The 22718-nt window shown below is 42.4% G+C and overlaps 1 protein-coding gene across 7 annotated transcripts in view; it reads right to left on the bottom strand.

Moving 5' to 3' along the window:
• Positions 1-469: 469 nt before the first annotated feature.
• The window catches only part of PLCG2 (phospholipase C gamma 2), a 202115-nt gene continuing 179866 nt past the window's right edge, over positions 470-22718 (bottom strand). For all 7 annotated transcript variants that reach the window (XM_059903784.1, XM_059903783.1, XM_059903787.1 and 4 more), the window contains 3 exons: positions 19172-19260; positions 1505-1689; positions 470-807 (listed from right to left, as the gene is read on the bottom strand). In XM_059903784.1, the coding sequence (XP_059759767.1) occupies positions 765-807; positions 1505-1689; positions 19172-19260 (317 nt within the window). In that variant the 3' untranslated portion in view covers positions 470-764. The remainder of the gene's footprint in view (positions 808-1504; positions 1690-19171; positions 19261-22718) is intronic.

Raw genomic sequence — 22718 nt, 5'->3', positions numbered from 1 at the left:
GAGCTTCCCTGTGGCTATGCAGCCGGCTCATAAGTGGACGGAGCAGGGGTGAGTGAGAAGCTGGCCGAGCCTTCAGGGGCTCTGATCAGCTCTGTAAATCAAAGAGGCCCCAAGATTTCCACCCTTGACCCCCACTGCCCCAGTCACGAAGCAAGTCTCTGTCTTAATGGGTGGGCTCCACCCCCAGCCCCCTGTCATGTATGGCAGCAGGTCGGTTCAGCCTGCTGGTGGCAGTTAAAGTGCTTTGACCTGGGGCAGGCCTAGGGCTCCTCTCTGGGCCCTGGTAAATTCTGATGGCCTTAAGTGTGAAATCGTTTGCCTTTTAGTTCAAATCCTTTCCAGAATCTAATGAATTAGTTCCTTAAGAGATGGGGCTCATCTCCTGTGGAAGTCAATTATCTGGGTCTTTAGGGGCCAGAGAAGGAATACTGCTCACTCTACAGGTCGTGCACAGAAGCTTTAACTGATCAAGAGTTTCATTGCTTTTATTCAGTGAGGTTTGGAACACGAGAGGTCAAATGTGAGCAGGTTTGGGGGTCCTCTATAGAGACTATAAGTTAAGAAATTGTCCAAGACGAAAAAGTTACTAGGAAGTTACCCCAACTTATGCCACTTGGGTCGACTTCAGAAACGTCATCTCGCTGACAGGCTTGAGGAGAGGATGACCTCACCCGTGCACATGTTCCCAGGGTCCGAAGAGAGCACACAGTCCTACATGCAAACACACGTGCACACACGACACCTTTACACGTGGAGCCCGGCCTCTATGAGTAAAACTTGCTGTTGCTGACTCTCTTCTCTCTTAACCTGAAATGAAACAGATTTCACCGTCATCCATTAGTCTAGGACATGGGCCACGTGCTGAACTCTGACATTTCTCTGTCCACACATTTGCAGGATATTCGGGGCTGGAGGGTACAGGGCAGAGTTGGAGAAGTGAGTCCCTGGCAAAGACATGTAACTTCTGTGGATCTGTTTCCTCACTGGTCATTATCCTGGGGTCACTGCTACTGTGTAGGTGTGGTCAAGATGAAATGAAAATAACATGGGTAAGGAGTCTCCATGCTCTTTGCAACGGAGGTTGCTACTGGCATTTTCTTCACGATAGTTCTTGGTGGAGCAGGAATATCTGGCATACCTGGCTGTCTCTCCTTACACGTCCGTAGCACAATTCAAAGCATCCCTTGTTGCGGAGGGGGAGGGATTCTGTTTCGATTTTAGGAACCACTGGTCTAGCCCATGCTTGGGAAGTCTAGAAGCGCTCCTTAAACAGTAGTGGTCATGGCTTATTTGCACTCTGACATTCAAGTGTCCCTCTCGTGAGGACGGCTCAGCTTAGGGAAGGTGCAGATGCTTAAGCTCTAACTGTAAGTAATTGATGGAGCAAAGAGAAATAGAGTCAAGGGTATCAGGATTTCTAAAGACGGAGGCTTTCCCGCAGCCCTGGCCCCGGGGCCCAACATCACAGTGGCTGCAGGGTCTGCAGGGGGAGGGGCTGACCCACCTGCGGTTGCACTTCTCCTGGTACAGCTGCAGCTGGTTCTCGTTGACGTTGAACTCTCTGACCAGGGCATCCCGGTTGGCGCTGCGCAAATTCTGGTGTGTGTCGTACAGAAAGAGCTGGTTGTTCAGTTCTTCCTGCCGCCTCCGCAGCTGGCGGCAGGAGGAGTAAAGCTCCTCTTCACTCTCCTGGAGAAGAGAGGTGAGAACAACCATGTGGGGACAATGTCTTCCAAACCAGGATGTGGGGCATGGCACCTGGAGGGTGTGAGGGAGGGGAGCACAGGGCAGACCTGTCGTCTGCCGGGACCTTCCCAGAAGATCTAGGGGCTCTTTTCACCAAAGATAAACTTGCAGTCATTTACTCCATGGGAAGCAAGCAGTTTAGAAACTCTGGTTCTCGAGGAGGGGGAGCTTTATTGTGAAACACTGAAATAACAAATGCACTGCCCACTGATCTTGTTTCTCAATCAAATCTGGTTTTTCGTGGGTCTGTGTCACCTTCTGGCTCTCATCCAGCAAAGGCTCTGTGCTTATAGTGGAACACAGCAGGTAAGGCAGAGGGCAGCCTGGATGGGAGGTAGATTGGTGGTGGCCTGGGGGCTGGAGTGAGTGGAGACAGCTAATGGGCAGGAGTTGCTTTCTGGGGTGATGAAAATATTCCAAAACTGGTCATGATGATGGTTACACAACTCTGAATAGACTAAAAACGATTGAACTGTATACTTGAAGTGGGTGGAACGTACGGTATACGAATTATAGCGCAATAAACTTGTCACCCCCGCTGCGGCAAAAAGAGGCAGGGAAACATAGGCTATACCCCCAGAGATGGGCTTGTCACGCTGGCCAGTAACGAGGACTCCCCTGTCACCGCCGCCCCCTGGCGTGTGACCCAAGCCAGGCAGATGGGTAGCAGCGCTGGGCCTCTGGTCAGTGCTCTTGGTAAAAAGAAAGTTTCTTTTCTTGGGGATCAGTGGAAAGAGTGATGATTGTTTCCAGTTGCTAGCAGTCCCTTTGCTATCGCGTCGAGAAAGAGAGGGAGACAGAGCCGCTGGGAGAGCACCTGGATCCAGCCATGACTGAAACAAGCCCTACTCCTAAACCCTGCAGTTGTCCGAGCCAAAATATTCCCCCCATTATGCTAAGGGGAAAAAAAAAATCTTATCGGGTAAGGTGTTTGGATTTCAGCAAGGGAGGGGAGGGTGTGTTGCCTCACTGATGTTTTTAAAAGGTCTCTGTCTATTGTGCAAAGGATGGCTACTCAGGGGGTGGGTCTAGTGGCTGTTACCACTGGTGCAGTAGGTCAAGTGAGAGACTCCAGTGCTACAAAAAACAGGCATCCATATACACAAGTGGGCTTCTGTTGTCATTTATTTTCATAAAACGTGGCCCAGACCATAGCTTGGTCTGAAATTTTTTTCTCACCTTAACGACCTAACAAACCATCATGGACATCCCCGGGATAGCAGGTAGAACTCTGACTTTGGAGAGTGGGGATAGAGATGGTAAAGGTTATTCTGGCCACTGGCAAAGTGCCGAGGAGTAAAACGATGACTGTCTTTGCACAAGGAGTGGAGGTAAAATGGGTGGTCCTTGGTAACTGATTCAACGTACTGAGTGAGGCACTGGGAAGGGTCCATAGTGACTTCGCTTAACCGTTTATCCTTCCTCAAGGAGACCAGCTTTCCTTCCTATTAAAACTAAAGCAAAACAACACTGTACTACAAATGGTCTCTTTTCACCTGCTCTCCGCCTAGAAGAAAACAACTTATGTTGCTTTCATATATGTAATGATGAGTAGCACTGATGTATACACACTACCAAATGTACAAGAGATAGCTAGTGGGAAGCAGTCGCATAGCACAGGGAGATCAGCTCGACGCTTTGTGACCACCTAGAGGGGTGGGATAGGGAGGGTGGGAGGGAGGCTCAACATATATATACACACATATGTTCTATTACAGAAAAGTAGCCCATAACAGAAAAATAATTATCCTGGAAGAAAATGAGAAAATTTTTATATCAGCCCCAGAAAGCTTCACAAATGGTATCTTTGACATCTGTTGTATGTAGGTAGCGGTTACCTCCAATTCTATTCAAAATGTGCCATAGCCCTGAGAAAGAAGGCTTCCAAGTAATTTATATGAAGCCGGCATAACAAAACCTGACCAAAAACTTCAATGAATAGCAGTGAGAAAACCCTGAATAAAATATTAACACGTACATTATAGAAGCACGTTAAACAGTACAATCCTATTGTATTTCACTAAGAAATTCTTTTTTCCAGCTCTTAAGATGGCTGTTTCACACCTTTGCTCTCCCTAAATCTCCCCAATCTCAGCTGATGGCCTTGTTTCGTGTTTCATGTAGATGAAATTATGTGGGAAATCTGCCCATCTCGGCTCCTTGCCATATACCCCATGGCTTTCCTCCCGCACTTACCCTTTCTCTGTCCTGCTTCGTTTCCCTTTTTCACTAAATCATCTCCATGAGCAGTATGCAAGTACATCTTAAGAAGCTCTCCCTTCACCCCAGCAGCTAAGGACCCATCTCTCGTCACCTTCACAGCAAATGTCCTTGAATAAGTCATATGCTCTCCATCGATACATCATCTACTCCCTCTTACACTTTACATTTTCAGTTTTTATTAATTACATAAGCACAGAGTTTAAAGAGCCAAGAAGTCCCACGAGGATTATTACCAAAAAACCCAGCTGTCTCCTGGTTCACCACCCCCTGCCTCTTGATCCCTGCCCCCTAAAGTCAACAGTGGTTTCTTTTGATTATTAACTTCACAGTTAAATGATTTTGTTTTTCTAAAAAACAAAAAACAAAACAAAACAAAACAACCCTGCTTATTACTCCAAGTTCTTGGTTTTTCAGTTTTTAGGGATTATCTTCAGAGAGAAAGATTTGGCTGTTTTATCTTCCCCCATGGAGTTAAATCCATTTTTGGTTATATCAATTTATGTTTACATTGCAATTTTATTATTATTCCCACTTTGAGCCCTTGAATCTTCTTTAACCCCTTGTTTTAGATGGATGTGTGTGTGTATAATTTAGAATTTAAAATCCTTGAATTCTTGGAGAACACCTTTGGTAATAAGTTTTCTCTGCTCTGTGACAAAACCTTCATGGAATTCTCTATCTTTACTTTTTTTCTGTTTGTTTTCTCCCCCCCACCAATGCTTTTTCCTTTTAATTTTTTTATGTTGCCATTTTATACTTACAGAAAAGTTGCAGTAAGAGTACAGCAAATTCTCATACCCTGTGCCACCCTGGTCCCCAGGGTTACCATCCTGCACAACCACAGTATAATTATCAAAATTAAGAAATTAGCATTGGGGCAATACTGTTAACTAAAGTATTCGGTTTTCACTGAGTTTTCCATCCATGTCCTTTATCTGGTCCAAGATCCAGTCCAGGAACCCACATCACACGCAACTGCCGTGTCTTCCAGTTTCCTCCAATCTGTGACATTTCCTCAGCCCCACCCCCCACCCCCATTTACCTTGACACTTTGAAAGAATCCTGGTCACTTGCTTTGTAGAACATTCTGCAGTTCAAGGCTTTGTCCAGTGTTTTCTCATGATTTGTTTGAGCTTATGCAGCTTTGGCACGAATGCCACACCTTCTCAGGAGGTACATGATGTCAACATATTACTGGTGGTGACACTGATCATTTTTGGTTAAGACGGTGTCTGCTGGGTTCATCCACTGTAAAGCTACTGTTTTTCTTTCCAATTAAATTTCTTAGAGGAAGGTATCAGTAGTTTGAGACTATGCAAATAGCCTGTTTCTCCTCAAACTTTGACTCACTAATTTTAGCATCCACTGGTAGATCTTTACTGTGGTGTTCCAAAGGCGATTTTCTATTTCCCTCACTCCTGCATTTCTTTTCTTGAATGTTTATTTTTTTTATTTTATTTTTTATGGAAGTATAGTTGATTTACAATGTTGATTTCTGCTATACAGCAAATGACTCAGTTATACACCTATATACACTCTTTTTATATTCTTTTACATTATGGTTTATCCCAGGATTTGAATATACTTCCCTGTGCTGTACAGTAGAGGACATTGTTGTTTATCCATCCTATATGTAATAGTTTGCATCTACTAACCCCAGACTCCCAGTCCATCCCTCCCCTCTGCTTTGGCAACTACAAGTCTGTTCTCTATGTCTGTGAGTCTGTTTCTGTTTCGTAGATAGGTTCATTTGTGCCATATTTTAGATTCCACATATAAGTGATTATCATATGGTATTTGTCTTTTTCTGTCTGAGTTACTTCACTTAGTATGATAATCTCTAGTTGCATCCATGTTGCTGCAAATGGCATTATTTCATTCTTTTTTATGGCTGAGTAGTATTCCTTTGTATATATGTACCACATCTTCTTTATCCATTCATCTGTAGATGGACATCTAGGTTGTTTCCATGTCTTGGCTATTGTGAGTAGTGCTGCTATGATCATAAGGGTGCATGTATCTTTTTTAATTATAGTTTTGTCTGGATATATGGCCAGGGGTGGGATTGCTGGATCATATGGTAGTTCTATTTTTCGTTTCCTGAGGAACCTCCATACTGTTTTCCACAGTGGCTGCACCAACTTACATTCCCACCAACAGTGTAGGAGGGTTCCCTTTTCTCCACACCCTTTCCAGCACTTGTTATCTGTAGACTTTTTAATGATGGCCATTCTGACTGGTATGAGGTGGTACCTCATTGTAGTTTTGATTTGCATTTCTCTGATAATTAGCGATGTTGAGCATCTTTTCATGTGCCTGGTGGCCATCTGTATGTCTTCTTTGGAGAAGTGTCTATTTAGATCTTCTGCCCATTTTTTGATTGGGTTGTTTGTTTTCTTGTTGAGTTGTATGAGCTGTTTGTATATTTTGGAAATTAAGCCCATGTTGGTCGCATCATCTGCAAATATTTTCTTGCATTCTGTAGGTTGTCTTCGTTTTTGTTTATGGTTTTCTTTGCTGTGCAAAAAGCTTGTAAGTTTGATTAGGTCCCATTTGTTTATTTTTGTTTTTATTTCTATTGCCTTGGGAGACTGAGCTAAGAGAACATTGGTACGATTTATGTCAGAGAATGCTTTGCCTGTTATTTCTTCTAGGTCACTCCTGTATTTATTAATGGAATTCTTCTGTAAGGAAAAACTATCTCTTCTCTCTCATTTAATTATTATTTTTAAATTATTTTTTATGGATGTATAGTTGATTTACAATGTTGTGTTAGTTTCAGGTTTACAGCAAAGTGATTCAGTTATACATACACACACACACACACACACATATATTCTTTTTCAGATTCTTTTCCCATATAGGTTATTACAAAATATTGAATATAGTTCCCTGTGCCATATAGTAGTAGGTTGTGGTCGTTTATCTATTTTATATATAGTAGTATGAATCTGTTATGCCCAAATTCCTAATTTATTCCTCCTACCCACCTTTCCTCTTTGGTATCCAGACATTTTTCTGTATCTGTAGTCTGTTTCTGTTTTGTAAATTAGTTCATTTGTATCATTTTTCAGATTCCACATATAAGTAATATATGATATTGTTTTTCTCTGACTTCACTTAGTATGATAATCTCTAGGTCCATCCATGTTGCTGCAAATGGTATTATTTCATTCTTTTTTTAAGGGCTGAGTAATATTCATTGTTTATATATACCACATCTTCTTCATTCATCTGTTGATGGGTATTTCATTTGCTTCCATGTCTTGGATATTGTACATAGTGCCGCAATGAACATAAGGGTGCATGTATATTTTTAAAGTATTGTTTTCTCCAGATATATGCCCAGGAGTGGGATTGCAGGATCTTACAGTAACTCTATTTTTAATTTTTTTGAGGAACCTCCATACTGTTCTTCATAGTGGCTGCACCAGTTTACATTCCCACCAACAGTGTAGGAGGTTCCCTTTTCTCCACACCCTCTCCAGCATTTATTATTTGTAGACTTTCTGGCCATTCTGACCTGTGTAAGGTGATACCTCATTGTAGTGTTGATTTGCATTTCTCTAATAATGAGTGGTGGTGAGCATCTTTTCATGTGCCTATTAGCCATCTGTATGTCTTCTCTGGAGGAATGTCTACTTAGATCTTCTGCCCATTTTTTTGGTTGGGTGGTTTGTTTTTTTGATTTTGAGCTGTATGTCTCTCTTTTAATGAATAAACATTCACGTGTCCATGGGTTATAATCCAATATTATTATTTTGCTGCTCAAATTGTTCCAGCTTGGGCCTTTCGGAGATTTTGATGTGTCACCATCCTTTCTTTAGCACTTCTTTATCTCTTACTTACTGGAATTTGAAGATACTCCAGGCTCATTTTATATTTTATCTGTCCCTACTCTGGAATTAAGCTCTTGTCTAAAGAGCTCTGATTTCTTTTACTGTAGAATGATATTTAGAAAGCAAGATGTGGGTGCTTGGATGTGCTCATTGCTACTGGGGTGTCATTAGTTCTAGGCCCTCTCAGTAGACACAGCTAGGGTATGTATATATGTAGAGTAACTGATGCAAACATATGTTTATTTCTGCATACCTGTGTGTGTGTGTATTTTAAGTGAGCTTACCCTGATACCTCTGATTTCAATCAAACATTAACTTTGGAAGGGTTGGTGTGTATTTCTTCTTGTTCAGGTGTTGCTTTATGTCTTCCAGTCTAAAAGCCCTATACCTTTCTTATTTGAATTATTCCTAACATGATGTTATAGTTTTTGTCATTATCATGAATGAGATTTCCCATCTGTCCCTGCCTCCCATCCCACATTTCCAACTGTTATTTCTAGAATAGAGAAAAGTGAGTGACTTAATAGATACATGACAAATACACAAATCAGTCTCCTTAAAATTGGAGTCTGTTTTTTAAAGTATATAACCATAATTTGTGAGCAGATAATTTTATTGCTTCACCACAATTTATACTGATTGTTTCTTTGACTGGTTACATTTGTTACCTCTAAAGGTATATGATTTTGCTCAGTGTCATTAACTATACCAGGGTTAAACCACCCTTGCATTATTGGACTAAACTACTTACTTGTAATATATCGTTCTTCCAGTAAATAGCTGGAAATGACTTGCTAATTTTTTTAGAATTTTAATCTGTATTCATAACTGACATTTATCTATGACTGGGTGGTGATATGAAAGTTATACAGTTTCAAGACATTAACTGGAACATTTCCAGTTTTCTGTTGACTTCAGTGGATTAAAATTGGAATTGTGTTCTTTAAATCCAAATAGAACACAGCTATTAACACCATCTAGATCTGATACCTCTTTTATCTGATAGGTGTTTTATTACCATTTAGGTGTTTTTTGTAGGACTTCATCTCCAAGTTTTCTACTGTTTCTTGACACAATTTTAGCCCATTCTTCAAGGCAACCATTTTGCCCTAGTTTTTCAAACTTTTTTATCTTATTATTTGGGGTTCAGTCTCCTTTTCAATATTTACTCTTGTATGTTTTTGCCCTTACTTTGTTCCTTTATTAAGCAGGCAAAGAGTTCATTTAGTTGATCTTTTCAATGAATCAGCATTTGTTTTATGTTTCCTTCAGTTGGCTTTTATCTTTATTATTTTTAATTTTAAATGAATATTCAGTTTTCTGTGTAGTTTTAAGGCAAGCACTCTCCTACATATACTTATGGCATAAATGTTTTACTACTTTTGGGTAATTTACTTGATTTATTTCATCTGAAATTCCTTATTTTCAAATAGGGAACATTTTGACCATCTTAGTATCTTTCAAATTTTATCAGGTTATAACGTATTAAGGTTTTCTTTGTGATCAAGTACTCAATCAAGTTTCTGAGAAATAGAAGAAAACAGTGTACGTTATCCACTTGTAGAACGTAAAGTGTATCTCTTAAATCAAACTTGTTAGTCATTAGTTTGATCATCTGTCCTTGGTGATTTTTTTGTATACTAGACATCCAGATTCTGAAAGATGTTTTTAATCAAGTAATCTTTTATTTGTATGAACTTTTGTTTTATACATGTAGCATAGTAATGCCGGTTTCTAACTAAACATCTATGACTCTTGCATCCCTTTTGTAAACCAGACATTCTGTCATTACATATCGTCCCTCTTAATGCTCTTTAGTACTTTTGATCTTGAATTCTACTTTGGTATTAATTTTTCCTTCCCAATTTTTCCCAGTAACACTTCATTACTGTTTCTTTTCTTCTAACCTTTGTTTCAGGCCTATTTCTTTTAAACATTGCACAGCTGGATTTCTTTGCTTCTTTTCTAATGGGAGAAATCAGCCCATTCACCTGATCAAATCTAAGTTATATCCATTATTATATTTTTAATTTCTTCTTCTTTTATCCTTTTCTAATGTTTACTCTCTTGTTCAAGTTTCTGTTCATCTCTCTTTTTCCCCTCTGCTTTTCAATTCTTATGGTGGTTACCTTCAGTTTTTTAACATTTCCTTTGTACCTCAAACTATCAGAATTAACTCTTCCCTTGAAGGATGCTTTATTTGGCTATTGATCCCACAGGCATAAATGTTGAAACCTTTTAGGATGCCTGTATTTTACCTCTTAACTCCTGGGTTTTGCTGATATTTGATTATTTTCAGTTCTAGACTATTATGAAATTGAGCTATCTCTTGAGTGGGATACACGATATGTCTGAAATCCTGCATATCCACAAATAACATTTCTATTGCCTTGACATGGCAAGTGGGTGGCTGGGCACTGATTTCTTCTGTCTTACTTGTCTGTAGATGGCATTCTTCTGGTTTCCAGTGCGGAAGAGGACAAGTCTGATATTAGATGTATTTGGTTTTCTTTGTAAGATAACTTGGTGTGTTGGGAAGCTTTTCGGGTTTTTTATTTATCCTTAGAATTCAAAAGTTTTACTAAGATATGACTTGGGGTGTTGGGTGTGCATTCTATTCTTCCCTTCAGGAACCAAGTGAGTCATCTCTCAAGTAGCAAATCAGAGAAAATCCCCACTAGTAACTGCTTCATTAGTAGCTCCCCACCCTTCTGTTGCATTTTGTCCTTTGGGGACATGCTTGCATGCTAGGCTCAGAGGGCAGATGCCCATGACCTATCTTTTCCTTTATGATTTCTATCTCATGGTGGTATTGCTCTGGATTTTGAGACATTTCTTCCACATTTTTTTAACATCTTTATTGTAGTATAATTGCTTTAAAATGGTGTGTTACTTTCTGCTTTATAACAAAGTGAATCAGCTAGATGCATACATATATCCCTGTATCCCCTCCCTCTTGCGTCTCCCTCCCACCCTCCCTATTCCACCCCTCTAGGTGGTCACAAAGCACTGAGGTGATCTCCCTGTGCTATGCGGCTGCTTCCCACTAGCCATCTATTTTACATTTGGTAGTATATATAAGTCCGTGCCACTCTCTCACTTCGTCCCAGCTTACCCTTCCCCCTCCCCGCGTCCTCAAGTCCATTCTCTACATCTGCATCTTTAGTCCTGTCCTGCCCTTAGGTTCTTCAGAACCATTTTTTTCTTTTTTTAAGATTCCATATATATGTGTTAGCATATGGTATTTGTTTTTCTCTTTCTGACTCACTTCACTCTGTATGACAGACTCTAGGTCCATCCACCTCACTACAAATACCTCCATTTCGTTTCTTTTTATGGCTGAGTAATATTCCATTGTATATATGTGCCACATCTTCTTTATCCATTCATCTGTTGATGGACACTTAGGTTGCTTCCATGTCCTGGCTATTGTAAATAGAGCTGCAGTGAACATTGTGGTACATGACTCCTTTTGAATTATGGTTTTCTCAGGGTATATGTCCAGTAGTGGGATTGCTGGGTCATATGGTAATTCTATTTTTAGTTTTTTAAAGAACCTCCATACTGTTCTCCATGGTGGATCAATTTACATTCCCACCAACAGTGCAAGAGGGTTCCCTTTTCTACACACCCCCTCCAGCATTTGTTGTTTGTAGATTTTTTGATGATGGCCATTCTGACTGGTGTGAGGTGATATACCTCATTGTAGTTTTGATTTGCATTTCTCTAATGGTCAGTGATGTTGAGCATCCTTTCATGTGTTTGTTGGCAATCTGCGTATCTTCTTTGGAGAAATGTCTGTTTAGGTCTTCTGCCCATTTTTGGATTGGGTTGTTTGCTTTTTGATATCGAGCAGCATGAGCTGCTTATAAATTTTGGAGAGTAATCCTTTGTCAGTTGCTTCATTTGCAAGTATTTTGTCCCATTCTGAGGGCTGTCTTTTCATCTTGTTTATGTTTTCCTTTGCTGTGCAAAAGCATTTAAGTTACATTAGGTCCCATATTTTTGTTTGTTTGTTTGTTTTTATTTCTATTTCTCTAGGAGGTGGGTCAAAAAGGATCTTGCTGTGATTTATTTCATACAGTGTTCTGCCTATGAGTGCTCTTTCCTCTAAGAGTTTTATAGTGTCTGGCCTCACATTTAGGTCTTTAATCCATTTTGAGTTTATTTCTGTATATGGTGTTAGGGAGTGTTCTAGAACAATTTCCTTCTTTTACATGTAGCTGTCCAGTTTTCCCAGCGCCACTTATTGAAGAGGCTGTCTTTCCTCCATTGTATATTCTTGCCTCCTTTGTCAAATATAAGGTGACCATATGTGCGTGGGTTTATCTCTGGGCTTTCTATCCTGTTCCACTGATGTCTATTTCTGTTTTTGTGCCAGTACCATACTGTCTTGATTACTGTAGGTTTGTAGTATAGTCTGAAGTCAGGGAGCCTGATTCCTCCAGCTCCATTTTTCTTTCTCAAGATCGCTTTGGCTATTCGGGGTCTTTTGTGTTTTCAAATTGTGCAATTTTTTGTTCTAGTTCTGTGAAAAATGCCAGTGGTAGTTTGATAGGGATTGCACTGAATCTGTAGATTGCTTTGGGTAGTATAGTCATTTTCACAATGTTGATTCTTCCAATCCAAGTACATGGCATATCTCTCCATCTGTTTGTATCATCTTTAATTTCTGTCATCAGTGTCTTACAGTTTTATTGCATGCAGGTCTTTTGTCTCCTTAGGTAGGTTTATTCCTAGGTATTTTATTTTTTTTGTTGCAGTAGTAAATGGGAGTGTTTCCTTAATTTCTCTTTCAGATTTTTCATCATTAGTGTATAGGAATGCAAGAGATTTCTGTGCATTAATTTTGTATCCCTGCTACTTTACCAAATTCATTGATTAGCTCTAGTAGTTTTCTGGTAGCATCTTTAGGATTCTCTATGTATAGTATCATGTCATCTGCAAACAGTGTATGCAGATGACATACTTTACTGTATGTTTCTCTGTCTTCTCAGTTTCTTAACTTACTGTGTTTGGGGTCTCCTTTTCGCAGGCTGCAGGTTCGTAGTTCCTGTTGTTTTTGGTGTCTGCCCCCAGTGGGTAAGGTTGGTTCAGTGGCTTGTGTAGGCTTCCTGGTGGAGGGGACTGGTGCCTGTGTTCTGGTGGATGAGGCTGGATCTTGTCTTTCTGGCAGGACCACATCCAGTAGTGTGTTTTGGGGTGTCTGTGACCTTATTATGATTTTAGGCAGCCTCTCTGATAATGGGTGGGGTTGTCTTCCTGTCTTGCTAGTTGTTTGGCATAGGGTGTCCAGCACTGTAGCTTGCTGGTCGTTGAGTGGAGCTGGGTCTTAGTGTTGAGATGGAGACCTGTGGGAGAGCTTTCGTCGTTTGATATTACGTGTAGCTGGGAGGTCTCTGGTGGACCAATGTCCTGAACTCGGCTCTCCCACCTCAGCGGCACAGGCCTGACACCCGGCCAGTGCAACAAGACCCTGTCAGCCACATGGCTCAGAAGGAAAGGGAGAAGAAAAAAGAAAGAAAAAAATAATAAAATAAAATAAAAAGTTATTAAAAAAATTATTAAAAATAAAAAAATTAAGAAGTCATAAAGAAAAGAAAGACGAGAGCAACAGAAGCAATAAACAAATCCACCAATGATAAGAAGCACTAAAAACTATACTTAAAAGAAAAACCCTTGGACAAATGGTAAAAGCAAAGCTATACAGACAAAATCACACAAAGAAGCATACACATACACACTGACAAAAAGAGAAAAAGGAAAATAAAATAAATATATATATATATAAAGGAATAGAGCAACCATATCAATAAACAAATCTGGCAATGATAATAAACTCTAAATACTAAACTAAGATAAACATAAAACCAGAAACAAATTCAATGCAGAAAGCAAACCCCAAGTCTACAGTCGCTCCCAAAGTCCACTGCCTCAATTTTGGGATGATTTGTTGTCTATTCAGGTATTCCACGGATCCAGAGTACATCACGTTGGTTGTGGAGATTTAATCCGCTGCTCCTGAGGCTGCTGGGAGAGATTTCCCTTTCTCTTCTTTGTTTGCACAGCTCCTGGGGTTCAGCTTTGGATTCGGCCCCGCCTCTGGGCATAGGTTGCCTGAGGGCGTCTGTTCTTTGCTCAGACAGGATGGGGTTAAAGAAGCAGCTGATTAGGGGCCTCTGGCTCACTCAGGCCGGGGGAGGGAGGGGTACGGATGCAGGGCGAGCCTGTGGCAGCAGAGACCGGCGTGACGTTGCAGCAGCCTGAGGCGCGCCGTGCGTTCTTGGGGAAGTTGTCCCTGGATCACGGGACCCTGGCAGTGGCGGGCTGCACCGGCTCCTGGGAGGGGCGGTGTGGAGAGTGACCTGTGCTCGCACACAGGCTTCTTGGTGGTTGCAGCAGCAGCCTTAGCATCTCATGCCCGTCTCTGGTGTCCGTGCTGATAGCCTCGGGTAGCGCCTGTCTCTGAAGCTCGTTTAGGCAGTGCTCTGAATCCCCTCTCCTCGTGCACCGCGAAACAAATCCACATTGTCGTTTGAGTCACTAATGTGGATCTCTCTATTTATGTACTGAATTTTTAAATTCAAAAGATTTTTTTTTTGTTGTTTCAAATTCCAGAAGGTCTTTTTTAGAGCTTTAATGTACATCCAAATAAAGCACTGATGTGTTAGGGTTCTCATAAGATGCTTCCAGCAGCTCTAGTTCAACTGCCAGCCACCTGTACCAGGTATTCACCTGGTCTTTCCTCCTCCTGTTGCTGCGTGCCCGGTTTTCCACTGCATGCTCATGGTTTTGTATGTGCGGTAGTCACACCAAGGCACTGGGCCGTGGTGGAGGCACCTTTGTTTCTGCTGTTTGGGAGCAGCACTGGTCAAACTCTAGCTGTTGAGGCACAAGGAGGGCCTTTCTCTGTCTCCAGGTCTCCCAACTGTAAAGAAATCTTTCCCAATCTCAAACACCAGGACCAGCTCAGCTCCCGAGTGCAGCACCCCCTACTCATTCTCCAGAGGGATATGTGTGAATCCACACATCTGCTCCGGCTGAGCCTTGCTGGGAACCACAGATCCTGGTCTTTCCAACTAGGCCACTCTACCCCTTGTACCTTAGCTCCCACCCAGCACGAAGGTCAGCACTGTCGACCCCGGGATCTGTACTCAGAGATCCTGGGGCTGCCAGTTTTCTCAAACGTACCCTCCAGATACTGCCAGCTTGCCCATCGATGATAATTAGGACGACTGTTCGAGTTTACGTATTTCTCCCCATTCTTCTGAATCTCACAAGTTTAGATCATTTGAGTGAAGGAGGCCCTTTTCAATTAATGGCAGGATTGCATATAAATACATCAACTTAAAAGAAACTATTTACTTCCAGAGAACAATTCGACATGTATCCAAAAATACATGGTCTTTTATTTTCCTCTTTGACCTATTATTCCATTGCAAAATAGCTAGTAGCCTCAGGAAGTAATTTTTAATCAATGTTCTATGAAGACCTTCATTATTATAAAGTAAAAAGGTACAAACAACCTAACTGTCCATCAGTGGGAGAAAGGCTAAGTGAATTAGGGACCTCTACCTGATGAAATAGGCATTAATGGCTTTGAAAATCGTAAGAATATGGAAAAATGCTTAGCGTCATCTGTGAAGTGAATAAAGGGCACATATTCATACTATATGAATGCAACTATGAAAATATCATATGCAAAAAATTATCAGGCAAAGGAAAGATATCAAAATGCTAGCAGTAGTTATGTACAGGTGGTTTATGGGATTTTTTCAATCTCCCCCTTCCTTCCTTTTCCTACTTCTCAAATTAAGTATCATAGGTAATGGTGTTAAAAAGACCCTTTGTAAACCATATATACAGCTAACAGAGTAACAGAATTGATAAGTGATTGTGACATTTAAATGGCTTCTTCAGAAAGGGCTCACTCAACGTGCTTACTGACAGCTTTCTGGGGCTTTAAACTCTTATCGCAGCCGATGTTTTATGAGTAAACTCCATCTCAGCTCGCACTGGATCAATCATTTGCTCAGACAAGGCTTTCTGGAAGCTGTTTACCAGAGTGTCTGTCCGGCGTCACAGAGGATACAGTGATAAATAAAACGCGGTTTGACCTTGGGCACCCAGGTGTCCCAAGCACACACCTCTCAGCACAGTGTGGGGCAGACAGGCCAGACGGTGCCTGGGAATGGCTTACAACCAGGTGACACATGTGGAATTAAATAAAAGCTCGGGAACCAGTAGCAAAGATGAAACCTGCACGTACTCAGACAACTTTTCCCCCGGGAACCCCACACAAAGCCCCCTCTTCCCCCCACCCTCTCAGTGGCCTCCCCAGCAGAAGCTTCCCTCATTAAGGAAGTCAAAGCTGGATAAACACATTTTCTTTTAAATACACTAATTGCATCTGCCGCCGGTGCTACCTAGTCATTTAAATTCTTTATAATGCTTCCGGGTTGTTTAATGACAGCTTTGCAGAGCAGTGTGTAGACGAATGCTCAACAAGGACTACCAGGAAAGGGAGGAATTTATATAAAACTTTCATGTCGAGCATTTCTATCACTTAGAATCATGAAAGGTCATTTTTTTTGGATCCATAATTTAAGGCTCAAGTGAAAACTGATTTTCATATAAACATTACATTTACTTTGACAGAGTCCAAAGTGCTAACATTTAAAATTTGTTTCAAAATGGAAAACCTTCGGCTTCCCTGGTGGCGCAGTGGTTGAGAATCTGCCTGTTAATGCAGGGGACACGGGTTCGAGCCCTGGTCTGGGAAGATGCCACATGCCACGGAGCAGCTGGGCCCGTGAGCCACAACTACTGAGCCTGTGCATCTGGAGCCTGTGCCCCGCAACGGGAGGGGCCGCGATAGTGAAAGGCCCGCGCACCGCGATGAAGAGCGGTCCCCGCACCGCGATGAAGAGTGGCCCCCGCTTGCCGCAACTAGAGAAAGCCCTCACATGAACCGAAGACCCAACACAGCCAAAAATAAATAATAAATAAATAAATAAAGTAGCTATAAAAAAAAAAAAAAAAAAAGGAAAACCTTCCATTATCCATCCCCTTATCCTTTTCAGACAGTTTCATCATCACGAGCTTAGTTTATACCAACAAACTGTCACTGAGGTTCTTCGGCCCCCACCTACCGTGCCTTGTATTTTTGCATCCTCTTCCACTTTGATGCTTCTAAAATGCTTCTGAAACTATCAAGGTTATCAAAACTGAACGGAAGGCAAACAGCTATGCAGAAAGCCTAACGTTCTCTCCTCTGAGTTTTTACTGCATGGGCGATGGCTATGGCTGTTCAAAGGCATCCCCGTCCTTGCCTTCTCCCTTCCCCACTGGATGGTGCTCAGCTCTACAGGCACACCTGGGAGATGCTGCAGGTTGGGCTCCAGACCATCCCAATACAGTGAATAGTGCAATAAAGCGAGTCACACACATTTTTTGGTTTCCCGGTGCATGTAAGAGTCACGTTTCCACTAGACTATATTAATTATGTCTAAAAAACAATGTACCTACCTTAACTAAAAATACTTTATTGCTAAAAAATGCTAACCATTATCTGAGCAAGTCATGGTAATAACAGCCAAGATCACTGATCACAGATCACCATAACAAATACAATAATAACGAAAAAGTTTGAAATATGCGAATTACCAAAATGTGAGACGGAGACATGTAGAGAGCAAATGCTGTTGGAAAAACGGTGCCAACAGACTTGCTGGTCACAGGGTTGCCATAACCCTTTAATTCTTTTAAAAAACACAGTATTGGGCTTCCCTGGTGGCGCAGTGGTTAAGAATATGCCTGCCAATGCAGGGGACACGGGTTCGAGCCCTGGTCTGGGAAGATTCCACATGCCACGGAGCAACTAAGCCCGTGAGCCACATGTACTGAGCCTGCGTGTCTGGAGCCTGTGCTCCGCAACAAGAGAGGCCACGATAGTGAGAGGCCCGTGCACTGCGATGAAGAATGGCCCCCCGCTTGCCGCAACTAGAGAAAGCCCTTGCACAGAAACAAAGACCCAACACAGCCAAAAATTAATTAATTAATTTAAAAAAAAAACAAAAAAACAGTATCTGCAAAGCTCAATAATACGAGGTATGCAAGCAACACTGACCAAGCCCACGTCAGCCCTCCGGGTTTTCCAGGTTCTCCCAAGAGAACTGGGGTGAGCACAGATTCACCCAGCCCATGCTGAGTGTTGTGGTTAGGGGAATGGAAAGACCTTGGGAGATTGTACTGGCCACATACGGGGCCTAGTGGGGTTCGTTCTATAAGAGAGGCCGTCACAAAGACTCTGAAGCTCTAGAATCACAATACATACCATCAAACCCAAGACCTGAACTACCCACTGCTCAGTGCTGCATTCTTTTTTTTTTTTTTTTTTTAAGTTTGCTGTTCTTTTTTATTTATTTATTTATTTATATTTATGGCTGTGTTGGGTCTTCGTTTCTGTGCGAGGGCTTTCTCTAATTGTGGCAAGTGGGGGCCACTCTTCATCGTGGTGCGTGGGCCTCTCACTATCGCGGCCTCTCTTGTTGCGGAGCACAGGCTCCAGACGCACAGGCTCAGTAGTTGTGGCTCACGGGCCTAGTTGCTCCGCGGCATGTGGGATCCTCCCAGACCAGGGCTCGAACCCGTGTCCCCTGCATTGGCAGGCAGACTCTCAACCACTGCGCCACCAGGGAAGCCCCGGTGCTGCATTCTTAACCTTTTGTCCTCACCAACCTTATCTCATCCTCTTTCATAATTCAAGGAGGCCCAAGCCCTTTCCGTCAAGCCTACCCAAACTGGTTAATCAAAGGAGAGAATATGTATCCTCAAGGCCGCTGCAAACCAAAAGAACAAGAAGGCAGGCTCCACCAACAGCAGACAGAACCACAAAAGGAGTGCTGCTCGCTGTGGGAACGTGAGGTCCGTGAATTCCCTTCCCCAGGCCAAGCCATGACAAAGCTTTGCTGGATGCTTGCAGACCTTTGGAAGGGATTACCAAAGACCAACAGGTGAGGTAAAGCACGCAGGAAAGATGCGTTTACCTAGAAGAGCACTGTCTTGCCTGGCTCTGACTGAAATGAAACCAAAGAACTTCCAAAGAGCTTCCCCCTTTCCAACTACACAACCTCTTCACGGAATCGTACAGCATCCTGCCAGAAGAAAGGCCGCTGGAAGGAAAACCCTAGGACCTTGGAGGAAATCTGTAGCTAAAAGGAATCCTCCTTTTATGATGTGGCATGTTTGGCTAGATAATTCTCCATGTGTTCCAAGTCCCTCAGCCATACTCATGGGTCGTCTCCACCGCACCAGCAGACATACATGGCGCAGGGAACCCCAGCTGGCGTTTCTCTACTCACCAGGACTGGCCGCATCTCACAGAAGACCAGGAGGCAAGCCAGCTCAATGTCCTCACTGTAGCCGTTCTTCAGAGGAACAGATCTAAATCCTGCAGATTGCAAAAACAACACAAAGGCAGGCAGTTAATGTCAGACCTTTCCTTTCTTGGAGTACCCAGGGATCACATACCCAGTGCAAGGAGCAGAGAAGTCAGTGCCCCATGCTGGGGGCTGACTTCCTTCCTGGAAGCCACAGGTCCCACCCTGATGGTTGGGGAGAGAGGCTGCAGAACACAGCCTGACTGACAGGTCCATCCAGAGAAGTGAAGTTAAAAATACCTGCCATCTAGAAATGAAAATGAGTCACTCGGAGCGAATTAAAACCCACAGAACATTGCACATTGAATTCAGAGCGACTACAGCTGTAGTTTCAATTCCTTAAATACTCCTGAGGCCAAAGACTCAAAGGAGTAATGAATCCCCACATTCATTTTCTCCACTTAGCCCTTTACAAAGCTTAGGACGAGAGAGTGTTTTCTCTTTAAAGATTTCCAAGGGGAAGAAATCTTCCCGTCCCCTGGCAGTTCATAGCAGCATTGATCATCCTCCTCTAAAAGCCATTCCCAATTTACAATTAGGACCTGTGTCTGACGGTCATTTAAATGTTTCTTTTTATTTAGGAGAGGGGTGAGGTGGGGCTGAATTCCCCCCACCCCTCCCCATTAAGTAATGTTTAAGGCAACACATCTCAAAGGTTGGTTGGTTTGCTTGTTTTGATGAAGTAGTATAACTGAATACACAGTAGAAATGAAAGTCTCGCTCCCACCCACTCATAACCCCTTATTCCAGAAGGAACCACTGTTAACAGTATCTTTCCAAAATAGTCTATGCATGTTAGTTTCCCTTAAAATCGCAAAGGATAGTACACTGCCCAGCAATTCTGTACCTTACAGTTTCCACTGACCACTCTATCTTAAGGATTCACTATATAGCCCTAGTATCACTTTGAAAGTTTTTAAATTGAAATATAGTTGACGTACAATATTATGTTACCTTCAGGTGTTTTACATAGTGATTTGATATTTGCATCCATTATGAAATGATCACCCCAATAATTCTAGTAACCATCTGTCCCCAAAGTTAGTACAACATTACTGGCCATATTCCTTATGCTTTTATATTATATCCCAGTAGCTTCTTTACAAGTGGAGATTTGTACCTTGAAAGCTTTTTATTTGCACTGTATCTACTGATTGTCTGGGACAAGCAACGCTCAAAGTAGGGCATGTGGGCTAGTTTCTCTGTGCCTTCCACCACTCAGGTTTTGGCTTGTTTGATGACTATTCTTATTTCTCTTAGAGAACCTTTTTTAGTCTGTCAGTTGATTTATCACCTTTAAATAATATCTATTGAATCCCTCACTTTCCACTGCTAATGATGAGGAAATTGGCGTGCTTACATAACCCTATAGCTTCTCTCCCTTTTCCTCCCCTAATCTGGGTAAGTTGTATTATTATTTCTACATCAACATGGTGTGTAATATTTGCGTTCCATTTTGTAACCATAATTCTCCCACAAAGGGAGGCTTAGTTTTCTAAAAGAACATGACAAGGAACACTTGTACACTCACGACCTAAATCTTACCATTAACCTTTCACTATACTTATGTTTATCCACCCACCAATCTATCGTGTGTGATATTTACTTCATATTTCAAAGAAAGATGAAGGCCTCTGTACACTTCTCCTTATGTCAGCATGAATCTCATTAACAAGAGGTCAGTGTCCCTTTTCTGATATAAAATTTACACACAATGAAATGCACACATTTTTTAAAATGTCCAATGCTCACCACCTTCTTACTGAACTAAACTTTTCCATCAATATTTTGGCTGGCTAAATTTGCCTTTTGTATTCTTGAATATGAGCTCATGGGACATATAATCCCTGGACTGTGCATATGTGAACACATCCATCCTGTGATTTTATACTTGAGTGACAGTGTGAGTGTCACAGTATAAAACTCTCAGGTCACACACTCTTTTCCCTGGAGGATTTTGGGGACACTGCTCTCCTTGAATTTTGCTGTAGAGAAGTTTTCTGGCGTATTTTCCCCTTAGAGGTGTTGGGAATCATGTGATGTGAATCACCTGTGGGTCTTATTAAGATGCAGATCCTGACTCCAGAGGTCTGGGATGGGGCCGAGATTCTGCGTCTCTACCGAGCTGATCTATGGACAGTGCGGAAGCAGTCGGTCTAGGTGGTGATTGATGTTAGAACGTGCTGAACTGCTGTGCGCTGTGGCGTTCCGGGGGGGGGGCAGCCCGTGCACCCCGAGCAAAGTGGTGCGGCCCAGCGCGTGCCTCCGAAGTCGGAGAAGTGAGCTCTGTCCCTCCTGTGGCTGGACATCTCCCGTTCCACATACCTCCTGTCACCGCCCAAGCCTCATTTTTAGGAGCGGCCCTTCACATATACGGGGAGTAGGGCTGAAAGGTGTTTGCCAATTTCACTAAAAATAGTTTGGTTCCGTTTTTCTTCTTACTGGTTTTGGTTACATCACAGAGGAAAGGGAAACAGAGACATCTTTTGACGTAGCATCAGTATTTTTGGCTTATTAGGAGTAGGGGAGGCCCTGGGGGTGGCCTGCAGAGTAGGGAAGAACATGGGGTTTGAAGTCAGATTCTGCCCGCCCGGGTTTGAATCCCAGCTCTGGTCCGAAAGGTGCGTGACCTTGACCTAGTTAATTAACAGCTCTAGGCCCAAAGTGCTTATATTTAAAAAGCGGAGATGATAAAACCCCTTTCACAGGACTGCTGTGAGGATTAAAAGAGAAAGAGTTTAAGACACCAAGCACAATAAAGGCTGTTTTCCTTCTTTCCCGAGCTCCAGCTGGCTTAAAAGCTTAAGTGCATCTCTAATGACAATGGGCAGAGTTTAATTTCGAGTTCGATGCCTTATGCACAAAGGTATTGTTATTCTGGGTCACGCCTTCCATGAATATGGATGTACCAGGCAGTGCTAGCAGCGGGACAGAGAGAGAAGGTCTTACTGAGAGCATCTCACAGCTGGGGGAAGGGTCACATTTTGTATCATCCTTGAGATGTTCTTTGTTTTTTAAATCTCTCCAAGCTAAGCCATAGCATTTTCTAGATGAGTCGACAGACACTGTTAGGTGGCTGGTCAAGAGGGTTCCTCAGCTGACCTCTCTCTAAGCCTTGGGAGGGGCTACGGTTCACATCCCTCGTCAGGACCCGGTAAGGACAGGGAAACAGCAGAGCCACTGCTCTGTGCAGGATGAGTCCAGGGGAGGTGGGTTAGGAAGGGGTGGGCACAGCTACCACAAAAAGAAATCTGTCCTAAGCCTACTTACGGCTAATGTAAAAGAGGCAAATTGCAGAGTAAAGTCCTGCGGCTAAATTGCTGGGTTTAATGTAGTTTCCAGTGAGGGCAAGTTAACCAAGAGGGTTGGCAAACATCAGGCCTCTTGGACTTCCAAATGAGTGTTCACTGCTGTTATTAAATCAGGAAGATGGTATTTCTAATCAGACAAGTTAAATATTTCTCAAGTC

The sequence above is a fragment of the Balaenoptera ricei genome, chromosome 19 (genome assembly GCF_028023285.1).
Source record: "Balaenoptera ricei isolate mBalRic1 chromosome 19, mBalRic1.hap2, whole genome shotgun sequence".
Classification (NCBI taxonomy): domain Eukaryota; kingdom Metazoa; phylum Chordata; class Mammalia; order Artiodactyla; family Balaenopteridae; genus Balaenoptera; species Balaenoptera ricei.
The sequence above is the reverse complement of the archived record's forward strand: the minus strand, read 5'-3'. Positions and strand labels throughout refer to the sequence as shown.